Here is a 21184-nt window from a genome sequence, read left to right on the forward strand (position 1 = left end):
CCCAGCAGCGCTCCCAGTCCCCCCGCAGCGCTCCCAGTTCCCCAGCAGTGCTCCCAGTCCCCCAGCAGCACTCCCAGTCCCCCAGCAGCGCTCCCAGCTCCCCCAGCAGCGCTCCCAGTCCCCCAGCAGCGCTCCCAGTCCCCCAGCAGCGCTCCCAGCTCCCCCAGCAGCGCTCCCAGTCCCCCAGCAGCGCTCCCAGCTCCCCAGCAGCGCTCCCAGTCCCCCAGCAGCGCTCCCAGCTCCCCAGCAGCGCTCCCAGCTGCAGGAGCAGCGCTCCCTGCTCCAGCCCAGTGCAGGCGCAGGGCTGCTCCTGTCTGTGCTCTTAGATCCCTGGCCCTGCTTTTTGCAGCGGGCTCCAAGCGTGCTTTGGCTGCCGTCAAGCGCCGAGAGCCCAGAGCACGCAGCCGCTTCCCGTCCCCGCAGATGAAACTGTCAGGGAAGGAATCCTCCTCTGGCGACGGGAGCTGGAGCTCTGCTCTGCTCGGGGGCGGCTGCTCCTGCCGGGCAGCTCCGACCCGCTTCCTCGCCGCGTCCCAGCCGCCGCATTCGCCTCCAGCTGCTGCCTGGCAGCTCCCGAGGGATCGCGCTTGTCCGCGAGGTGTGGTCGCTCTGCCCTGCTTTGACTGCTGGAGCTGTGCTCCCGAAGCGGCTTTCACCCTGCTGGCGGCGACGCTCTGCTGCCCCGATGCCTCGGAGCTTGCCGCCAGACAGGAGAGAGGGCCCTGTCCACCTGAGGTCTTGCCGCGCCGCGGGTCTCAGGTTGGACGCCCCATCGGCGCAGCTCCGAGCACAGCCAGCCCTCAGGTTGCAGGTGTAATTCCCCCCCTCGTTCTCTGGAGCCGTTTTTTCCCTTGCTGGTAAACGAAGGAGATAGAAGGGTTGGACTTTAACCCAGCCAGCTTGGGGGCTTGAACGAGGTGGAAAAGGTTTCTCCCCGGAGGGCAAGTCTCTGTGGCATCAGCGGTACGGGAGCCTTTGGAAAGACTTCCTTACCGTGAAGGGAAGCTTCACCTCTTTTTCCTTTCCCACTTCTCACTCGTGGGACAGGATCAGCCAGGGTCAAGCGCGGGAGCAGGCGGCCCAGAGAGGTGGTGGAGCCTCCATCCTTGGAGATACTCGAAGCGAACTGGACAGGGTCGGCCTGCTCTGGCTGAGCCTCTTTGAGCAGGCGGTCCGCAGGGGTGCCTGCCAGCCTGGGCGGCTCTGGGAGTCCGTGAATCCGCCGCTTTCCAGGGACGGCTCCCTGGGCCTTGGGCTGTTTCAGGCACGCGGGGGCGCGTGCAGGGCAGGCTTCCTCCCCGCGCTCAGTGCAGCACCGGGGGCCTCTGGGCTCCTCTTCCCGCGTGACGCCGGCCTTTCGCGCGCGGCTGACGCCGCGGCGAGCTGGATTACTTCGAGGGTATGACACGCAAGGAGTTGGAGAATATTTTCCTCTCGTCTTGCTTTTCCTTTCACGCGTTGGCAGCCGGCTGCGTAGCCTGTTTCAGCTTGTCCCGGAGCTGGTTCGTTTTTCTCTTCTGCTTGTGGCCTTTCGCAAAGCAGCAGGGAGAGGAAAATGCTTCAAAAGCCTGCTGGGCCGGTGCCCGGCGCTGCGCCGACGGCGGGCAAAGGAGCTCACGTGTGCGCGCGAAGGTCCCCGAGCCTCCGGCGTCGGAGCCGGGGCAAAGGCGGGAGTGACGCTGGGCGCATGGGAGAGGCCTTTCCCCTGCGGACAGCGAAGCCCCCGCGCCGAGGCGCCAGGGAAGGGCCCGGGCTGGCCCCGAGGAGGGTGTCCGGCGCCCGCGCCCAAAAACCTGAGCTGAGGGCAGGGCGGGTGCAGAAGGAGGTGCCGGGCTGCGCAGGGAAGGGGGGTAACCAGGGCGGTCAGCTGGTCCAGCCTGGCGGGGTGCGGGGGGCCAAGGAGCAGGGGCGCCGGGGAGCGGTGGGGCGGGGGGCCGTGGGGAGCGGGGGCGCTGGGGAGCGGTGATGCGGGGGGCCGTGGGGAGCGGGGGCGCTGGGGAGCGGTGGGGCAGGGGGCCGGTGGGGAGCGGGGGCGCTGGGGAGCGGTGGTGCGGGGGGCCGTGGGGAGCGGGGGCGCTGGGGAGCGGTGGGGCGGGGGGCCGTGGGGAGCGGGGGCGCTGGGGAGCGGTGGGGCGGGGGGCCGTGGGGAGCGGGGGCGCCGGGGAGCGGTGGGGCGGGGGGCCGTGGGGAGCGGGGGCGCCGGGGAGCGGTGGGGTGGGGGGCCGTGGGGAGCGGGGGCGCCGGGGAGCGGTGGGGCGGGGGGCCGTGGGGAGCGGGGGCGCCGGGGAGCGGTGATGCGGGGGGCCGTGGGGAGCGGGGGCGCCGGGGAGCGGTGATGCGGGGGGCCGTGGGGAGCGGGGGCGCTGGGGAGCGGTGATGCGGGGGGCCGTGGGGAGCGGGGGCACTGGGGAGCGGTGATGCGGGGGGCCGTGGGGAGCGGGGGCGCTGGGGAGCGGTGATGCGGGGGGCCGTGGGGAGCGGGGGCGCCGGGGAGCGGTGGGGCGGGGGGCCGTGGGGAGCGGGGGCGCTGGGGAGCGGTGGGGCGGGGGGCCGGCGGGGAGCGGGGGCGCTGGGGAGCGGTGGGGCGGGGGGCCGGTGGGGAGCGGGGGCGGTGGGGCGGGGGGCCGGTGGGGAGCGGGGGCGCTGGGGAGCGGTGGGGCGGGGGGCCGGCGGGGAGCGGGGGCGCTGGGGAGCGGTGGGGCGGGGGGCCGTGGGGAGCGGGGGCGCTGGGGAGCGGTGATGCGGGGGGCCGTGGGGAGCGGGGGCGCCGGGGAGCGGTGGGGCGGGGGGCCGTGGGGAGCGGGGGCGCTGGGGAGCGGTGATGCGGGGGGCCGGTGGGGAGCGGGGGCACTGGGGAGCGGTGATGCGGGGGGCCGGTGGGGAGCGGGGGCGCTGGGGAGCGGTGATGCGGGGGGCCGGTGGGGAGCAGGGGCGCTGGGGAGCGGTGATGCGGGGGGCCGTGGGGAGCGGGGGCGCTGGGGAGCGGTGATGCGGGGGGCCGTGGGGAGCAGGGGCGCTGGGGAGCGGTGGGGCGGGGGGCCGTGGGGAGCGGGGGCGCCGGGGAGCGGTGGGGCGGGGGACCGGTGGGGAGCGGGGCTGGTGGAGAGCGGCAGTATGGGGGGGCCGGCAGGGAGAGGGGCACCGGGGAGTCTCCGGCAGGCCGCGCGCACGTGGGGCTGGCCGAGGGGGGCCGCGTGCCCCCCGCCAGGGGCCCCGGCCGAGACGGGCCAAGCCGGCGTCTGCGCCGAGCTCCCTCGTGCAGGGGAGTCGAGCGAAATCTCCGCTCCCTCGCTTGCGGCTGGGGTCTGGCGTTTGAGGCCCGCGGCCACGCGGCTTGGGCCCCGGCCGGGGACCCGGGCGGGACGAGGCGAGGGCCGGCGGCCGCCCGCCGGGCGCGGAGCAGCAGGGGCAGGGCAGAGGGCGGACAGCAGCGGCTCAGCGCAGCCGTTGGCAGGGGATGACTCCCTGGGCGATCGTTTGGCTAACAAGTATGAAAGTGCCATAAAGCTGCTCTGCTGGCAGCGGGCCCGGTGTCTCTGCTGTTGGTTTGAAGATTATTGCTGAGACATCGCAGTCGCTCCGGGGAGCGCTGGGGTCAGCGAGCGTGCGGCTCGGGTAGACAGAAATCTCCTGCAGCAGAGCCGGCGACAGCTCCGTCTCGGGTTGCTACCGGCGCTGGGCGTCCCTCGCTCGCACCAGAGCCGCGGCGGGGGCTCGCTGCTGCGCCTGCCGTCGCCTGCAGCGGGCCGCGCGGCACACCGCACTGGGAAGCAGCCGGAGCGCGAGCTGCCAGCGGGGTTAAAGCGGCGCGCGGGCAGGCAGCGGCAAGGAGCGCGGATCGGCAGGGTCCCGGGACGCGGTCGCTGCCGCCCTCCCCTCCCGCCGCCAGCGGGCTCTGGGGAGAAGCGAGGGGTGCCGGCAGCCTGGGAGAGGGGCGAAGCCTGCGGCCCGAGCTGCGGGCCGGGCACAGCTTGCTCTGCAAGGGCTGTCTGGGCCTGTGACGGAGGCTCGCTGCGTGCCGCGCGGGGTGGAGCGAGTCACCACCAAACGTCTTCACGCGTGTTGGTGTGCTGGCAGTCCTTGCGCAGGAAACGGGGCGCTCCAGGTCTTCGTTTGGTGGGAACGGGCCACAGAAGACAACCGCTGGCTGAAATCTTTATGCTGGATTAAATGCATATCAGCACGCCTCGTCTGCTCCTAGTCTGTCCGCCGGCAGTTGTTTTGATAAGCATTTCTGCCTAAAGGTGAGGGAGGTAGCAGGGAGGCGGGCTGGTGCCTCCTGGCCCAGCGCGGCGCTCTTCAGCCTCGCGACGGTATCGTTGCAGGAGACTGAGGGCTTCTTCCTGATTTAAGGCTGCAGCCGCTCCCATATCTTGCTTGCTTGGGTCTCCTTGACATTTGGGGCAGTTGGTGAATTGAGAGGTTTGAAGGAGGGTCAGTGTCCTCTTTGAGTCGGGGGGTCTTCAAGCCATTGGTCTTCTGAAAAGGCTGCTTGCAAAATCGCCCGTTTTGTTTCGTCTTCTAGGCTCTCAGCTAAGATACGAGCGGTGGTTCTTGGCCCTTTGTCGGAGCTCAGCTCAGGTGACGGAAGAGCGAGTAGTATCTAAAGGTGCTGTCTTGCAGCTCCAGCTCTCTGGCCTGTCTCCAGAGCCCTCTGCTCGTTCCTCCCCACCTCCGGCGGGAGCTGGGCCTCGGTCCTCGTGCTTGCAGCACCTCTGAAACCTGCAGACTGTGTGGGCAGGGAGACCCCAAGCCCGGCAGGTCAAGTGTCCTCTGCTGAGAGGCCGTAGCTGGGAAGCAGGGAACCCATGGCAGGCCAGCATGCGGGGAAGCCCTTTGCAGTGTGACTTTAGCAGCCCTGGCAGCTGCTCTGACTAGTAATCCCCCAAAAGAAGCTAATAAATGCTTTAAAAAAAATGCCACTGCAAGCCGTCAGGTTATCGCGGGGGAGGCACCCAGCGATTTTACGAAACAACCCATGCACGTAGCTACTGTTTGGTCGGCCGCTCCGGGGTTGAGGGGTGGCGAGAACCCCGGAGGCGCCCGGAGCTGCCCTGCTGGGCCCCGTTCAGGTTCATCCCCTTTGTTCAGCTTGTAGCTGCCTTTTCCCGGTCTTCCCGCCGTGTCGGTGTGTGTTTCCGCCTGTAGCCCTGCTTGGTTGCCCGGCTGTGGCACAGCAACGGGGGTAGCGTGGGTGGAGAGGGGCTAAGGCAGGCCGCCCTGGGCCTGCCGATGAGACGGGGGTGGAAGAGGGCAAAGGCCAGAAGGCGGAGGAGGCAGAGCTGGGCTGGCCGAGGCGTCGCCAGCAGAGCTGCCGTGCCGTGCCGGTGGCAGGGGCTCGCGGCAGCCTCCTCGAGGCTTGCTCCCGGGCCCGCGCGGGAGGCGGCCGAGAGCTGCAGCCTGCCGCGCTGTCTGCCCAGGCCGGCCGCGAGTCCTGGACGCGGGCAGACGTGCGAATCCTGGAACTACCTGTGACTTCACAAAGCAAATATGTGGTGGAAAATTGCTCTGCGCCGGGGCAGGCCCCTATCACACAGCTGAGAGCAATTGCCGCGCAGCCTTGCGCGGACGTCCGCTCGCTCGTCCTCCCGGCGCCGACGGGGGGAACGGAAACAGTCGCCGGAGCTGGGAACGCTTTTCTGCTGACCCTGGGAGGTTTCGCCTGCTGGGGGGGCGGCGCGTGCCCTCCGGGCGGCGGGAGCGGGGCAGCGGCGCTGGGAGATGGGCCCGCGTCTCCCGCCCCTGTACCGGCAGCGGTGACGCGCAGAAGAGGCCGTCCGGGCGGCGGCGGCGGCCGGCGGCCCTGCCGCTCCGCCGTGCCCAGCCGCCAGCTGCGCCTGGGGTGCTGAGCTGCACCGCGCGGCTCCTCTGCGGGGCTGCTGCGCAGGCGCCCCGCCGGCCGGCTCTGCCAGGCGCACGCGAAAGCACACTTCTCCTCGCTTTGCAGCCTTCGCCTTTGCCTGAGGACCAGTCCCCTGTCCCTACGTGACCGCAGCAGTCCCAGTGTGGGTGGGGACGGGTTGGCAGCATCCCCTGGAACTGGTGAAGCATCATTTAAGCGTTGAGCGTTGCGACCTCATCGGCAGGACCCAAAAGGACTCTAGTGAATCAAAGTTTTCCTCCCCGACGCCTCTGAATTTCATTTTAAAAATATCCATTGCTGCGTGTGTAAGCCTTTGAGTCCTGCCTGAGAGGCAGGGATGCTTTCCAGACCTCTTGCTCCAACTCCGAAACGGCTAATATTAAAATTAAAAATACAAAAATTTCCACCCGTGTAAAGCGGAGCACTTCCAAATCGTTACGTGGCCCCGGCTCCTCCCCGGCGGGCTCCCGGGAAGCGAAACGTTGGACGCGTCGAACCAGCAGCCCGGCCGGGCCGGGCCGCCGCTCTGGCGCTCGCTGCTCGGCCGGTCGAGCGTCCAGCGGCGGAGAGGGCGTCTCGGCCCCGGGGGCAGCGCGGGCGCAGGGACGGGGCCGGCCCCAGCCCCTGCCCCGGCTCCTCGCGGCCCAGCTGCCCCCGGCGCGGCGCGGTGGCGAGGGGCGGCCGGGGACCGTGGGCGCCGCGCGCTGTGGCCGGGCCGCTGCTGGCCCCCCCGCGCCGCCCCGGCTGCCAGCCCCGCCTGGGACCCCCCACCGCCCCCCAACTCATCCCGGGCAAACCGCGAAGGCGCCCGCTGCTCTGAGAGATGGTGCGGAGGGTCCCGCGCGCGGCCCGGGGGGTCCCGGGGTGCACGGCGCGGGGGGCGTCGCTCCTTCTGCTGCGCGGCATCCGGCTCCGCCGGCTCGCCGCTGTGTTCTCCAGCGGCCCGGCTCGCGGCGAGGGTCCCCCTCCGCCCTCCCGGCTGCCCCGCGCGGCCTCCCGCCCTCCCGGCCCGGGGAGGGGGCCGCGCTCCATGCCGGGCGCTCGGACGCCTGGGGGCCGCGGGGTGCTTAGAGCCAGAGGTTGTAAGCAAAGGTGGGCGAGGGCAAAACCAGAGGTTTATTGGGGGGCTGGAAGGAAGGGAGCGTCTGCCGTGAGTCAGAACCATATTCACTTTTAATTATACAAATTGCTCAGGCTTTATATTATCATATCAATGACATGAAACACCAGCATGTATTGATTAACCTCAACCAACGCAGCACCCCGGGACTCAGCGTTCGGGGCACGGAGTGGCTCGAAGCTGGAAGGGAGCGGGGAGAGCGGGGCGTGTTACCGGCGCTGCTCGAGCCCGACCCGGGACGGGCCACGTGCGAACTCTGTCTCTCCCCCAAGAGCGGCCGCGGAGCCGGCGGCAGGGAGCCCCGGAGCAGCTCCGCTGCGCAGCCGGCCTCCCGCCGAGGCCGGCCAGCCCAGCACCCGCCTTTGCCTCCCGCCCGCTCCGCCGGCGCCCCTCCGAGCCGCGAGGACGGTCGGCCTCTCGCGTGCAGCTCGGGAAGCTGCTCCGGGGCGAAGCCGCCCGGCTCTGCCGGCAGCAGGGTGAAGGCAGGAGTGTCCGTGGCTATGGTTTTGCGTGGGGGGCTCTTCCGTCCTTCCTCCTTCTGCTCCTCCTTGTTGTCCTTCCTGAACCTGTGATCATCTAGCTCCGAATCGCCGTCTTCCTGTCTCGGTCTTTGCTCTGCAGAGAAGAGGGAGAAGGGCCAAGTTAAAACAACACACCTGGGGCTGGGAATTTTGCCAGCACCCCGGCTCCAGCCGGGGAGCCTCTCGCTCCTCCCCGCGCCGGCTCCGCTCGGGCAGCTGGCGCCCAAGCCGGGCGCCCTCCCTGCGCCTGCCTCGGGGGTCCGGAGGCTGCGTCTGCCTCGCAGCCCCGCTCCCGCAGGTGCCTTCTCCTTCGCCGGGCTGCCTGCTCCCTGCCGTCCCGCGAGGCTCTGCTCCGTCGAGGTCCCTCGTCCAGCCGCTTCCCGCCCGGGCCCCGCGCCGCCGCCGCCGCCACTGCCGCCGGGAGGGTGCAGGCGGCAGCGCCCGCTCCAGGGCTCGCTCTCATCCCTCTCCGGCAGCCCGGGAGGGCCGGGGGCCGCGGCGGGCGGGGGGAGAGCCGGCAGCCGCGGCCGGCGGGGCCAGGGCCCCTGGCCCGCGGCTCTCTCCTGCCCCGGCCGGCAGGTTACGGGGGCTTTTCTCCAGCTCGCCCGCGCGGCGCAGCCTCCCCCACCGCCGCCCGCACGTGCGGCCCCTGCTCTGACTCTTCCTTTGTTACCGGGGGGCGGGGAGGGGAGGCGAAGGCGAGTTCAGCTCCGAAACGGTAAAATTAAATTTCCCAGATGTTCAGGCCCCAGGAGTTCTTGTGCTGTCTGGAGAGGAAATGGGGATTCGGAAAATCCCGCCTCATATTTTTTCCCCTATCACCTTGCCTTTCCGCTGCCATTAAGTGCAGCAGGAACAGTAAATTACAGGGCTGCGGAGCCGGCCCATCTCGTAGATACGGCGGGGCGGGGGGAGAGGGGGCGGCGCGGGGCGCCGAGCCCCCGGCTGCGAGCAGGGCGCCGGGGAGCTTCCCGGCGCGCGCGGCCTGCCCCGGCCCCGGCGGCCCTGCGTGCGGCGCGTGCCCCACGCGCACAGCGTTGCCCCGGGGAGGCAGCCGGCGTTGCTCCGGGCCGGGCGCCCCTCGGGAGCACGGCGCAGCCCTGCTTGGCGAGAGGGGTCTCCCGCGAGTGAGAGCTGCTGACGCCCGTACAGCAGTCTGGTAGCGGGGCACGCGCGTGCAGCGATGGGGCTCTCAGCGCTCGGCCTCGTGCCCTGGCCCCAACTGCAGTCCCTGCTGCCTAACGCCCGTCCTGCCCGTCCCGCGCGTTTGCCGGCGGCCTGCGCGGAGGACGGAGGGTGCCGGCGGGGAAAGCAGCTGAAAGAGGAGGCCGCAGCTCCCCAGCTCTCCCTGCCGGGCCCCGGGGGGCGAGGGCAGCAGCCCGCTGCGGCGGGGCTGAGTTCGGGGACGGTCCGGCGCGAGACCCCCCGAGGGTGGCGCGGCCCCCTCTGAGCTGGCGCTGGCTCGGGGCGAGCGCAGAGCAGCCAGCGCCCCGGGCCGGGGCGAAGCAGCAAACCTCGACCTGGCACAAGCCGCGAGGGGCCGGCGGCCTGGGCCCCGCGCAGCGCGGCCGGCACGTCTCCGCCGCCGGGCCGGGCCGTCGCGCTCTGCGGCCCGTTTCCCTGGGCCGGCCTCACGCCCGCCTGCGCGGGGGTCCCGGGGGTTCGGCAGCTCGAGCCGCCCCGCGGACCCGGCGGGGACAGAGCGCCGCCAGCCCTGACGCGGCCGGGCGAGCTCCGTCTCCCGGGGTCCGCGCAGAGCCCGGGCGCATTGCTCTGCCCGGCTCTTCCCGCTGTCCGTCCCCTCGGCTAAATCCACGGCCTTGCGGTGGAGCCGCGCCGGCGGAGAGGCAGGCCGCGAGCAGCTTCGCTAGCCTGGCGGTAAAACCCCGTGGCTCCAGGCAAGGAGAGGGGGCAGCATGAGCCAGCGCCTCTAGGGCAGACCCCTCAGCTGCTCCCCTTTCCTCCTCCCGACCCCAGCCTCCCAGCGTCCCTTCTTCTTGACCCAGGCTTCTGGCTGGGCGCCTGCGGGGGCGGCCCAGCGGGGCGCCCGGGGCCGAGCCTCGTCCGGCGCCGCTCGGCGCGGCGGCCGCCGGGCTCCGCACCGAGCCCAGGCCTTTTCGCCGAGCCGGGGGTGGGGGGAGAGCTCGAGAGGCCGCCGGGCGGTTTCGCCGCCTCGCTGAAGCCCCAGCTCCTCTTCCTCCCGGCCCCCGGCTTAACGCCACGTCCGCGCCCTGACCCGGAGCTGCCCTGCCAAGGAGTCCCGGCGGCCGCGAAGGGCCCGCGGGAGCTCGGAGGGCAGAGGGCTCGCGTGGGGCTCCCCCGGCCCGGCGGTGCGTGCTCCGGGCTCCCCGAAGCTCGTCCCTGCCGTCCCCCCGTTTAGGGGAGGCTCCAGCACGGCCGTCAAAAGCCCAGCGGGGAGCGCGGGCTCCCAAGGAGCCAGTTACCCAGCGTCTCGCGGGGCTGCTGCTGCGTGAGCCGGGGCAGCGGCCGGAGACGGACCCCAGCCGCGGCTGCCGGCGGGTTCCCGGTGATCGGCACCCCCCGACGTGGCTCCTCTCCTCTGCCCGCTGGGTTAGACGCCCCGTTGCTGCTCGTCCTTGGGAAGGGCCGGCAGACCCGATGGCTTGTTTACACGGGGAGCAATTTGGTTCTCGAGCAGCTCCTGGCCGGGTGCGCGAGGCACCCTCGCGGCAGGGCCTTCCTGGCGGTCCCCCTGCTCAGAGCCATCCCCTGCCGTCCTCACTGGGCCGGGGGACCAGTGACCGGCATCCTCCCTAAGCCGTATGGGAGAGAGGCCGGCGCAGGCTCCGGGCGCCCAGGGCACAGACGTGGGAGCCCCGCTCCCAGCCAGCCTCCCTGGGCTGAGCTCATCTCCAGCTCGGTGGCCCCTTTGAAGTGCCCGGCGTGAGGATCGGGTTCCTGCCCCGCGGATGGCGCTGCAGCTGGGCCTTTGGGGTGCAGGCGGCCTTTGCTCCCGCTGCCCAGCCTGAAACGCGAGAGCAGCAGGGTTTGCGAGCGAGGGCTTCCCGCCTGGTCTCCTTTGCTCCCCGAGGGCCTTGCGACGCCTTTCGGCTCCCCGGTGGGCTCTGTGCCCTCTCCCTGCTTTGCTTTCCTCAGCAATGCACGCTCCCAGCCTGCCGGGGGACTGAACGGCTGAAGCTGGACGCGCATCCCTCGTTATTTTAGTCTTGGCATTGACTGCCCGGGGGTGGCCCAGCCGGCTTTGCCCCCTGCTCGCTTGCCCTCGTGGTCTGCACGCGCCCGGCGGCGGGACGTGCGTTTTCTAAGGGCCGAGGAGACCGCGAGGGTCCTTGTCTCCCGAGCAGTTTCAGCAAGAGGCTTTGTTTGGGTTGGGGCTTTTTAATATTTAAATAAGTGCAGTCCATCGCGCAGTGCAGGCAGGCTGAGGGCTCTCCCCGAGCCCCGGCTGCGTCCAGCAGCCGGTCCAGCTGATAAGGTCGCTGGAGAAGAAGCATCCCCGGCTTTCCCCACCGGCACTGTTAGTCCTGGCGGGGATGGCAAAGGCCACAACCACAAAGGAAAAGGGGATATTTTGCTGTACGCGCTTGGAGAAATACAGACCGCTCGAGGCTGGGTGGTCTTTTCCCTTCTCGGGGAGGTGACGTGCCTTGGAGGGTCCCTGAGCCCTTCCCGGACCTCAGCAAAGCCAGAGGGAGTCTCGCCTCGGCGGGAAGGGAGCCGCTCTCCTGGGCCGGGGCACGCGCAGCCTCGGCCCGGGCCGGCGCTGAAGCGGCTCGGCCTCTCCCGGGGCTTCGCTTGCGGGAATCGAACGCGCCTGCTTCCTCGCGGCGCCGCCGGAGCTGCCCGTCCATCGCTGCCGCCTTGCCTCCGTGTTGCCCCGCAGCAAGGTGCGAGCCCGTGCTGGCAAACTCGCGGGGCCTCTGCAGGCTGCCCTGAGCTTGCAAAGCCCCAGCCGGCCTTCGTTCGAAAAGCAGGAGCAGCCTGCGCCGGCGTCTGAGGCTGGGAAGCGCGCCGCGCGTAAATGCCCCTGCCAGTCTGCTCTCCACCTGCCTCCCGCTTAGGCCTTGGCTGTAACACAGCCCCGGGCCGCGTCCCCCTGCGGGTTTTTAGCCTTGTCCGGAGGGCTCGTTCCCTCGCTGCGGGCAAGTGGCACGAGGATGAGCAGCGACCAGCCTGGACGGCGCCCTCTGGCAGAGCGCAGCCTTTCTCCGGCTGCCCCTAAGCGTGAGTCACTTTAAAGCGGCGTCTTGCCGGTGTGGGTTTGCGCCCGATACGGGAGAGTCTCCTGGGTAAGGAAGCCGGGCGCCTGGGTTCGAGGCCAGGCTGAGTCACGCAGCATAAGCCTGGGCGAGCCCCCGTGGCCTTGGGGCGCTGCTCTGCCAGCGCCAGCGGGAGGATGCTAAGGTAAATAGGAAACATTTGCAGAAACTCTGCTGCCCTGATTGCCCCGAGGCTCTGTCCCTTGGGCTGCCCGCAGCAGCAGGCGGCCCCGGCCGTCCTGCCCGAGCCCTTGTCCTGCCGCCCCTCTGGCTGGCCAGAGCTCCCGCCTGCGCCCCTCCGCCTGCCCTCGCTGCCGCTGCCCCCGCTCAGAGCTGGCCCCGAGCGCTCGCCCTCGGCCCTTCCCGCTGCTGCTCGCTGCCTCCCTGCGGAGGGCGGCCGGAGGCAGAGCGCGCCGCCTCGGCCCGCCCCGTCTCGTGGCCCTGCGGTGCCGAGCACGTGCCTGGAGGAGCGCGGCAGGCTTTTCGCCGGAGGAGTCGCGGGCTCGGCGCAGCCTCCCGCGGCTCGGCGCGGAAACGGAGAGGGGCCGCAGGGCTGGGAGCCGGGCAGATACGGCGTGCGTGGGGCATTTCGGGAAGGAGGGCGTCTTAATGAGTCAGCTACACCACGCGCGCGTGCTAAGATGTCTCCCACTGCCGGCTGGTTGGCTCGCTGTGCCGGCGCTGCGCGGCGCGTCTAACTCAAAATGGACGGGCGGAAGCGGTGGCAAAGGGGCCCTGGAAGGAGCACAGCTGCCCCGGCACGGATGGCGCTCAGCTGGGAGCACCTTGGATAACCGTCATGAGGTTACGGTCACGAACCCTTTCTCAGGCAAAGGTTGGAAAGCCAGAGTTGGAGAGTTGCGTACCATGAGGTCGTATTGGCCGAAACGACGTTATTACAGGTGAGCGTAAGAGACACAGAGGATGGACGGGCCGTTTTGACTTACGCACCCAGCAGTGCAAGAAAGTCTTCGCTCTGCTGTGAAGAAACTGCTCTCCTTCAAGCTCAGCCTGGAGCAAAGCTGCGTTTGTGTGTTAATTTGGGAGGAGAAGTTGTTTGTCTCCTTTTCCTTATGAGACAGGTAAATGTCGGGGGGGTCGGTTTTAGAGGAGCTCTACGCTGTGCGTGCTGAGCTCCCTGAGCACCCAAAGGCTGTGAGCAACAGAGCAAAGGGCCAGGAGCTGGCACGCATAAGGGCAGTCGCTCAGCTTTGGGTGCTCGCAGAAAGTTAGCGGTCTCGCCCGGAGTCTGTTCCTCCTGTACGTGATGGCGGTGTCTGTCTCGCTCTCGGGAGCCAAGACGGGGTCCCTTCCACTTAATGTCAAATGAGCTGCAAGCTCCCAGCTGCACCGTGTTCGCAACTGCAGAGGCGATTGCTTTCATTTCCTTGCCATTTGTCAAAAGGCCCTGCCTGATAAAAGATGGTTTATTTTATTCTTTTAACATACAGTAAAAGCTATTGAGTTGTTATCTGGCTGTAAAATCTCAAGCAGAGACCAAACGCTTGCACTGTTTACCAGGCACAATTTGTTTGGGCCCTTCTTCCCCGTACGCAGCTAACCTAGGTTATTTCTCAGTCAAACCAAGGTATCTTGTCTCCTTTGACAGCCGCTATGTATCTAATCTTGGGGAGGTTAATCTAGAAGAGCTGAAGGAAGGGAGGTGGCCCATCTTGGCTTGGGATTCCTGCACTGCTTATCCTTTCCGTGCGCCTTGGCGCAGACATGCTTCTCCAGGGGTTTGCTCCCATGCGGGAGCCCATGCTAGTGAGACGCGGTTTATAGGAATTGATGCAAAAGTGGCATGGGCAGCAAAAGAGCCAGCGAAGGCTTGATCTTTGGAGAAGATGGAAGGAGGTTATACAAGAAGTTTCAGGTTAGGTTGGTAACTGGAAGATGGGGGAGTTTTCCAGGTCAACTCCATAAAATCTTCCCCACTTGCAGCTTCTCTTTTCCAGCTGGGCTAACACTGGCCTAGCTTGCAGGGAATGGTGGGGACTACGGTTTACTGTAGCATGAGGACACTTTGCAGTCGGGGGCTTCAGGACACTAGAGAGGAACAGAACAGGTAGGTGGGGGGAGCTCAGAGCACCATGGTTTGCACCCTTCGCCCACTGGTTTGACAGCTACAAACAGGGAAGCGCTTGGTCTCTGAGGCCCGAGTAGAAACAGCCCTATGTTCTCATCTTTGATGAGCTAAGATTTATCAGCGTAAATCCTACCAGAGGCTACGACTCTTCCCATTACTCTCTCCTGCCTGCAGCTCCCAGCTCTGTCTCCTAATGGAGTGAATTGGAGAGGACGTGCAAGGGGGATTAACAGGGTTTGGGGTTTTCCTGTTTGAAATACTCAAGCTGTCAGAGTTTGCTCGTGACTGGTTCTACCGCCACTGCTTCATGCTTAATGAGCCTTGAATCCTTAACAAAGACTTTTCCCTCTTCGGGATGTTACTCATTGGGGTTAAATGGGTTCAGAGAGCGGCGTGTGCATGCATGGCTCTGATTGCCATCCCGCCGCCTCTGCCTCGGCTCTTGCACCCTCCTTTACTCCCGCCCTGCCAGGGACCGTCTGCGATGCTCTGGAGACCAAGAGGGTTTTAAAACCCAGCCATCTAGGGCACGCTCTTCTCGGAGGAGCAGAGCAGGGCTTGAGCTGCGGGGTCTTGACAGCCACCTCCCGCCTCGGACCCTCTTCCCCATTTGGTTTTTGGGCAAATGCTAAGAGTTGTCCCTACGTGTCAGGAAAGCCCTGATAAAGGCTTCAGCCCTCTTCCACGCCACCACTCGCTGCACGGCAGCCCCGGCGGAGGGTCTGCGCTGCTGGAGAAGGTCTGCTGAGACTGCTCGGTATGTGCTGGTGAAGGCAGCTGCTCGTGCTGCCTCTCCCACACAGTGGGCACTGGTGCAACCAACCTCTGGAGCCTCAGCAGAGCTGCTGAGGAAGGTGGATTTTCCCAGTTCAGCGCTGGGGTCACTTAACAGCCTTCCTGCCCCCTCTCCCTCCTTCTCGCGGCCCCCGTGGCAGTGGCGCCCGCCCCGCTGGAGCTGTGGGCAGGCTGGGGCCGGTGCTGGGCTCGCTGGCGCCCCTGGCATTGCTGGTTCCAGGCAGGCACAGAGAAACCCTCTGCCGGGAGGCCGGTCCCAGCGCGAGGCAGCGCTGCCTGCCAGCGGACCGGGAGCAGAGCGCTCCTCCGAAGACACAAGGTCGAAAGCCAGCGCTGGAAGAGCCCCCAAGCCAAGTGGGCTAGCCAGAGCGCTGCTGCTCAAAGTCGCCGCCTGGTAGAGGCCCACGGGCGTCCCTTGGTGAGCCGGGACCGCGGTCCCGCTCCCCCGGGGGCTCGCGGAGGAGCTGGGAGCGCTGCTCTCCCGGCGCTCGGCTGGGGCAGGACCGTCCTGCCGGCCCTGCCTTTGGCTCGGGCTCGTCGCCCATCCCCTGAGTCCCGCCGCTCCCCGAGACGCCAGGCCCTGCAGCTGGGCTGGCAGCGTTCGCGGCGGGCTGGCCGTGCCTGGGGACAGGCTAGCCGCCTCCGCCGAGCCGCTGCCCGGCTCCGGGCCCCGGGGTCGCCCGGAGCGCCGCCGTGGCTGGCCCTGGACCGGAGCCGCTCTGCCCTCTGCCTTTTCTCCCGGCCTCTGCCAGAGGGGAGATCAGCCTCTTGACTGACTCTCTTCCTTTCCCCCTTCCTCTCATTTCCAGCTCCTGCAATCCGTTTCCCGCGCCGAGCGGCTGCCCTGCTCCCGTCCCGTTGCCTTTCTCAGCCGGCGAGCGCGGGGCGGGAGGCAGCTGCCTGCCGGCGCCTCGGGGCCGCGGAGCTGGAGGGGCTGGAGGGAGGCAGCCGCCCTTCCGCGCCCGGCTCGCTCGAGGCGTCCGCCTTGTCCCGCCGGCTGGCCGCGGTGCCGCCGGGGTCCGGAGCGCCTTCCCGCCGCCCCGCTCGGCCCGGCCCGGCCCCCGCGCCGCTCCCCGCCGCCGCCGCCAGCCCGCCGAGGACGGCGCGAGCAGCCACTTACCAGCTTCCTCTGGTTGCTGAGGCAGAAAGTGCAGATCTGTTTGGGCTGGGAGTTCTCGGAGTCGCGCGCGGGGGGGCTGCTGCTGCTGTGGTGGAAGAAGGCCGGGGTGGTGTGGCAGGGCTGCCCGTCCCCGCACGCCTCCCCCACCAGCAGCACGTTGCCCAGGTGGGAGATGTAGCTGGAGGCCAGTCTCAAGGTCTCGATCTTGGAGAGCTTCCTGTCGGCGGGCTCGGTGGGGATGAGCGTTCGGAGGGCGGTGAAGGCGGTGTTGACGCTGTTGGTGCGGTCACGCTCCCGCGCGTTGGCCGTGTGCCGCTGCCGGGGCTCCCTGTTGATCCGGTTGGGTTTCTTGCCGCTCCTGCGCTTGCTGGTCTTGATGCTGTAGCCGTCTGCGTCCAGGTGGTAGGGCTTCTCGTCGGAGCCGGAGCTCTCGCTGCCGTTCTCCTCGTCCTCCGACAGCATGCTGATCTCGGGGTACAGGTACCGGCTGGGGGCCGAGCGCAGCATGGCGAAGGACATGTTGGGCCGGGAGCGGCGAGGGGGCGGCGGGGGAGCCTGGTGGGGAGCGCCGGGCTCGAGGAGTTCCTCCTGCTCCGCGCTGCCTCAGCTCCCCTCGCTCATGCTGCTCCGCGGAGTCCGGTGTGGGGCCCCGGGCGAGCTGCCGCCCTGCCCGCGAGGCTCCGGCTGCCGCCCCGCGCTCCTGCGGCGGGGGGCCCGCGGGGCCGCGCCGGCTCCCTCCGCGCAGAAAGGGTTACGGGCTCCTCACGGCAACAGCTGGCGTTTCCTCTCCCGACACATGTGCATCTTAAGACGCTGAGTGTGGCAGGAGCTGGGAGTTTTATAGCAGCAGCAGTGGTCAGCCAGGCCCCTCCTCCGCGCAGCAGCAGCCCCGCTTGCTCGGCTCCCGCTCGCTCGCCCAAGTGGGAGCCGCTCAGACGCACGCCTACCTGAGCTCACCCGCATCCCGGCGGGGCCTTAACCCTTGAGAGCGCGGCTGTGGGCAGGGGGCCCGCAGCCAGCCGAGGCAGAGCCCTGGCCCGGCAGGCAGCCCGGGGCGATACACGCTCGCCGGGTTTCACCTGCGAGCCGAGGCCTCGCCGCCGGCCCGGCCGCGCGCGTCCCGGGCGGCCTCCTCTGCCGCCGGCGGGGGCTCCCGGCGGTCTCCAGCTCGGACGCGAGGCCAGGACCCTCCGCGGGCTCCCCCAGCCCGGCGCGCGTGGGGTCAGCGTGCGCCTGCTGCTGCCCGCCCGCGGAGGGGGGGGGGGTCCCGCTGGGCGAGAGGGGCCGGGGAAGGGGGCTGCACGGCCCCTGGGACGGGGGGCTCGGGCCGAGCCGCGGAGCCCATCCGGGCTCAGCCCTTGTAAAGCGAGCCCCTGAGAGCGCTCCCTCCCCTCCCGCAGCATGAGCAAATCCATCCTCCCGCTGCTGCTGCTGCTGCTGCTAATGGGGCAGAGAGGGAGGAATTAACCCTTGCCGGGCTGCCCGCCAGCGCCACCCCCCCCCCCCCCCCCCCCCGGAGCTGCAGCCCCTGCCTGGGGCGCGCCTGCGGCTTTAACTTCCTCCTGGGATACCACAAACGGCATTGATGTCTCTGTGGGCCGATGGGTGCGTGCAGGCGCGGGGCCCGCTCCTGTCCCCAGAAGCTCGGCGGCTCTGCCCAGCCCAGTGAAACGAGCACCTGCTTGGAGGACCGGCTTTGCAAACCGGCCCCCCGCTCCCCCTCGTGATGCACACGCAAGCAGCTGGGGCAGAGCCCTCTGCGCCACCCGGGCGAGCTCTGCACGGGCCAGAGACGGGCTGCCGCTGTGCAGGGCCATCCCGACTGTCTGCGCCCAGACTGGCCACCAGCGGAAACACCGGCTTTTCTCTGCCTTAGGGACGTTGCAGGTGAGCTTAGGGATTCGTGGCGGAGAGCCCTGTGACCTGGCCTAGGTCGCACCAGGCTTGGTGCAGCAGCCGCAGGGTTGCCTAATTGTATGGGTTAGGTCATGGGCCTGGAGACACGGAGGTGCTCTCAGCCTGCTCTGGGCCCTCGTCAGAGCCGTCAGCCTGTCCCACCAGGGCCAGGCACGTGGGAGCCCTTGCAGCAAGCGCTGCCTGACCTTCTCCCGGGGCGGCGGCGGTGCAGCTCGCTCGGCTGCCCAGACCTCCCTTCCTTGGCGAGGCCCTCAGTCCTGGTGGGCAGGCTTACGTCGGTATTTCTCAGGCAGGGGTTAAAATGTGCCTTCCCGCAGTTTCCAGGCCCTGGAAATCCATCCTGCAGGGATCCTGTTCCAAGGAACAATGTGCCGTCTTGGCGGAGAGGATGGTCTGCGCACCCTGCCCAGGCTGATAAAAGAGAGGAAGGCTTGCTGGCCGACTCCTCTTCCTCTTGCCTGGAGGTGAGGCTGCTTTCCTGCCTGGTGGGGAGCTGGCATGGTCTGAACACTGATGGTGTTTCAGTTTGTACCTGTTGCCTGTCGTCCTGTCGCTGGGCACCACGGAGAAGAGGCTGGCCCCGTGCTCTCGACACCCTCCCTACAGATACTTGTGCACATGGATCAGATCCCCCCTGAGCCTTCTCTTCTCCAGCCTGAACAGGCCCAGCTCTCTCAGCCTTTCCTCATAGGAGAGATGCTCCAGTCCCTTCCTCATCTTCATAGGGATTTTTTTGCTTTGCTGGACTCGCTGCAGGAGCTCCATGTCTCTCTTGTCGTGGGGAGCCCAGAATTGGGCACAGTACTCCAGGTGAGGCCTCCCCAGGGCTGAGGAGAGGGGCAGGATCACCTCCCTGCACCTGCTGGCACCACTCTGCCTCATGCACCCCAGGATCCCATTGGCCTTCTTGGCCACAAGGACACATTGCTGGCTCATGGTCAACTTGTTGTCCCCCAGGACTCCCAGGTCCTTCTCGGCAGAGCTGCTCTCCAGCAGGTCAGCCCCCAGCCTGTCCTGGGGCCTGGGGTTATTCCTGCCGAGGTGCAGGACCCTGCGCTTGCCTTTGTTGAACTTCAGGAGGTTCCTCTCTGCCAATGTCTCCAGCCTGCCCAGGTCCCTCTGATGGGACCAGAGTCTCCACCCCTGACACAAACTAGTAGGGAGCTCACCAAGCTCCAGGCTGGGGCAGAGCAGCCGTTGCAGCTCCGTGCCCAGCCCTTGGGCTTTCTTTTCTCACTTTTGGAAGTTGTTACCCAGGAGTTTGGTGACCTGCTGTGCATCGCTTCACCCCGCCGTGGCGGGGAAGAGATCCGGCTGCCCTGCCTGTGCCGGTCGAAGGTGCCGAGCGGTTCGGGGAGGTCTGCTGGGCCTTGGTGCCCTCGAGGCCCCCGGAGGTTTTGGGGCAGGAGTGCCGCGCCGGGCGCTGGCAGAGCTCACAGCCCTCTTGTGTGCGCTGGGCATTTCCCTCCCCAGCTCGCCTTCGCTGGGGGGCTCCCGTTTCCGCCGCGGGGGCTGCGTGCGCCTGGCTCCCCTTCTCGCCTTCCCCGGCCCTGGGGCGGCGCGGCAGCAGCGCCAGCACCGCAGCCCGCTCCGTCGCCGCTCTGCGCGGCCGGCCTTGCAGCAGCCCTCGTGCCGAGCCGCGCCGCCTGGGCTCCTGGTGCCCTTCGCTCGCGCACTTCTGCCTGGAGGCCGCTTGCGGCGCGATCGCTTTGCAGGCCGGCACGGCCCTCCGGGAAGCGCTGTCCCCGCCGGGGCGCTGGGAGAGCGGCAGCGTGCAGCGGAAAGCCTGCCGTTCCCCGCGCGCCGAGCCCAGATGCGCTTCGCAGCCCGGCAGAGCTCCCGCCGCGCGTCCCCGCTGCGGAGCACGACGCGTCGCAGCGGCGGCGGCCGCTTGCAGAGCAGCTGCAGATCCTGCGGCCTCGGGGGGCTGCAGCGGGGTCGGCCGGGCCGAGCCCCCTCGGACGGCTCTCACCTTGCGTTGATGCGCCTGCAGGAGGGACACCTGCTGCTTTTAATGAGGAGGGGACTGGAAATCCCAGGCAGAGCGGCAGCTCCGGCCCTGCTGCCTGCGGACCGCACCGGGGCGGCCAGGCGAGACCCCACCGCTCTTCGCGCTCCGTCCGCGCAGGGGCCCCGTGGCCTGCCGAGCTCGGCGCAGCATCTCCCACGCCGTTGCCCATAGCGTTGCCACGGCCCGGCGTGACGGAGGTCTGGGGGTCTGCGCAGGATCCGCTCTTCTTCCTCGGCTGCTCCCCACGCTTGCTGCTCTGGTCCGTCTTCAGGGTAGGTGTTTCGCAGGCCCCTCGCGGAAGAGGGGGGATCTAGGACGCCCTCCTCACCTGACACAGCGCTGTCGCTGCCTTCTAATGCACTTTGTTTCTGTGCTGGGCTGATGTGCAGCAATTTAACGTAGCCAAAGCCGAAAGCTGCCATTTGTTGTGAAGGTCGCAGGTTTCCCCTCCGTTGCCTCGGTGAGCAGCGTGTCGCCCCACGGCCTGTTCCCAGCAGGAGCGCCGCGCCGGGCGTTACCCTTCTTAGCCGGTGTTTCCCACCTTTGCAGCGCGCTGCCACGCTCCAGCAGCAGCCTGAGCCGCTTCTGACATCCAAGCCGCTGTCATCTCCTTGCACAGCGGTGGGTGCTTAGCATGTGTGCTTTGGGAGCGCCGACTCCTGTAGGCGTCTGCTTTTGTTTAGCTCTCCTAATGATCTTGCTTTTCTCTAGCAACTTTTACCATGTGCGGTGCCCCGGCACGGTCCCTGCTCTAGCCCTCCCGGCGAGCGAGAAGCACCTTCATCGCCCCGAGTCCCAGTTCCTCCGTGGAGCGGGGGCAGCACCTTGCTGCCTGTTTAGGCCAGGAAGGGGAGAGCCGTGCTGCGTGCGGGTGGCTCTCAGTGCCGGACCCTGGCCGGAGCACCACGCCTGGCACTGCCTGGGAAACCCCCTCGTGAACAGGCCAAGGCAGCGGGGACGGTGCGGGCAGCCTCCCGGACCCGGGCGCCGTGGCGCTCCTGCACGCTTCCCCGGTGCGTCGCCCGGCCCCAGCGGGTCAGCAGAGCCAGCGTCGCGCGGGCTCGGCTGCGGGAGCCTGCTGCTGGCTGGCCGCGGCTGCACAGCCCTGGCGGGTGAGCCTGAAGATCCCTGCCGCCCTCCATCCCCTGCCACGGTTTTATTGCGGGGAGTTGGGCCGCGTGCCTGCAACGCCGCCGCTGCGCTGCTGCAGAGCGGCCGCTGCCCGCGGCGGTGCCGCTCGCCTGCGCTCCTCGGAGGCAGGCGCCGGGCCGCGGGGTTTAATGAGCCCTTTTAAACCTGCCTCTGTCTGGCCTCAGGCGGAGCTGCCTTGCTCCGCTCGCTGCGGGCCCAGGGGCGCTTTCCTGCAGCCGCCCGCTGCGCCTGCGCCCTGAGGCTGCCTGCCCCGCGGAGGGGCCCTGGGGCTCGGCCAGGGCCCCCGCAGGCGAGCAGGCCTGTCCCGCCGCAAGGGCGGCCGGGGGCCTCCGGCGCGGCCGCCCCCGGAGCCTGA

The 21184-nt window shown here is 68.8% G+C and overlaps 2 protein-coding genes across 4 annotated transcripts in view; one reads left to right on the top strand and one right to left on the bottom strand.

Moving 5' to 3' along the window:
* Nucleotides 1-21184, top strand: part of BOP1 (BOP1 ribosomal biogenesis factor) — a 73449-nt gene that overhangs the window by 41976 nt on the left and 10289 nt on the right. The gene's annotated exons all lie outside the window — the stretch shown is intronic.
* SCX (scleraxis bHLH transcription factor) lies at nucleotides 7019-16404 on the bottom strand. The gene is made up of 2 exons (XM_068933589.1): nucleotides 15750-16404; nucleotides 7019-7598 (listed from the first exon to the last, which is right to left on the bottom strand). Exons 1-2 carry the CDS (start codon nucleotides 16266-16268, stop codon nucleotides 7560-7562), a joined length of 558 nt encoding a protein of 185 aa, XP_068789690.1. The 5' UTR covers nucleotides 16269-16404; the 3' UTR covers nucleotides 7019-7559.

The sequence above is a fragment of the Struthio camelus genome, chromosome 2, assembly GCF_040807025.1.
Source record: "Struthio camelus isolate bStrCam1 chromosome 2, bStrCam1.hap1, whole genome shotgun sequence".
Classification (NCBI taxonomy): Eukaryota; Metazoa; Chordata; class Aves; order Struthioniformes; family Struthionidae; genus Struthio; species Struthio camelus.

Bases quoted from the DNA above. Each gene is read 5' to 3' on its own strand.
- SCX (XM_068933589.1), bottom strand. From the start codon at position 16,268: ATGTCCTTCGCCATGCTGCGCTCGGCCCCCAGCCGGTACCTGTACCCC. The intron at 7,599-15,749 runs GTAAGTGGCTGC...TCTTCTCTGCAG, and splicing joins TCAGCAACCAGAGGAAGCTG to AGCAAAGACCGAGACAGGAA.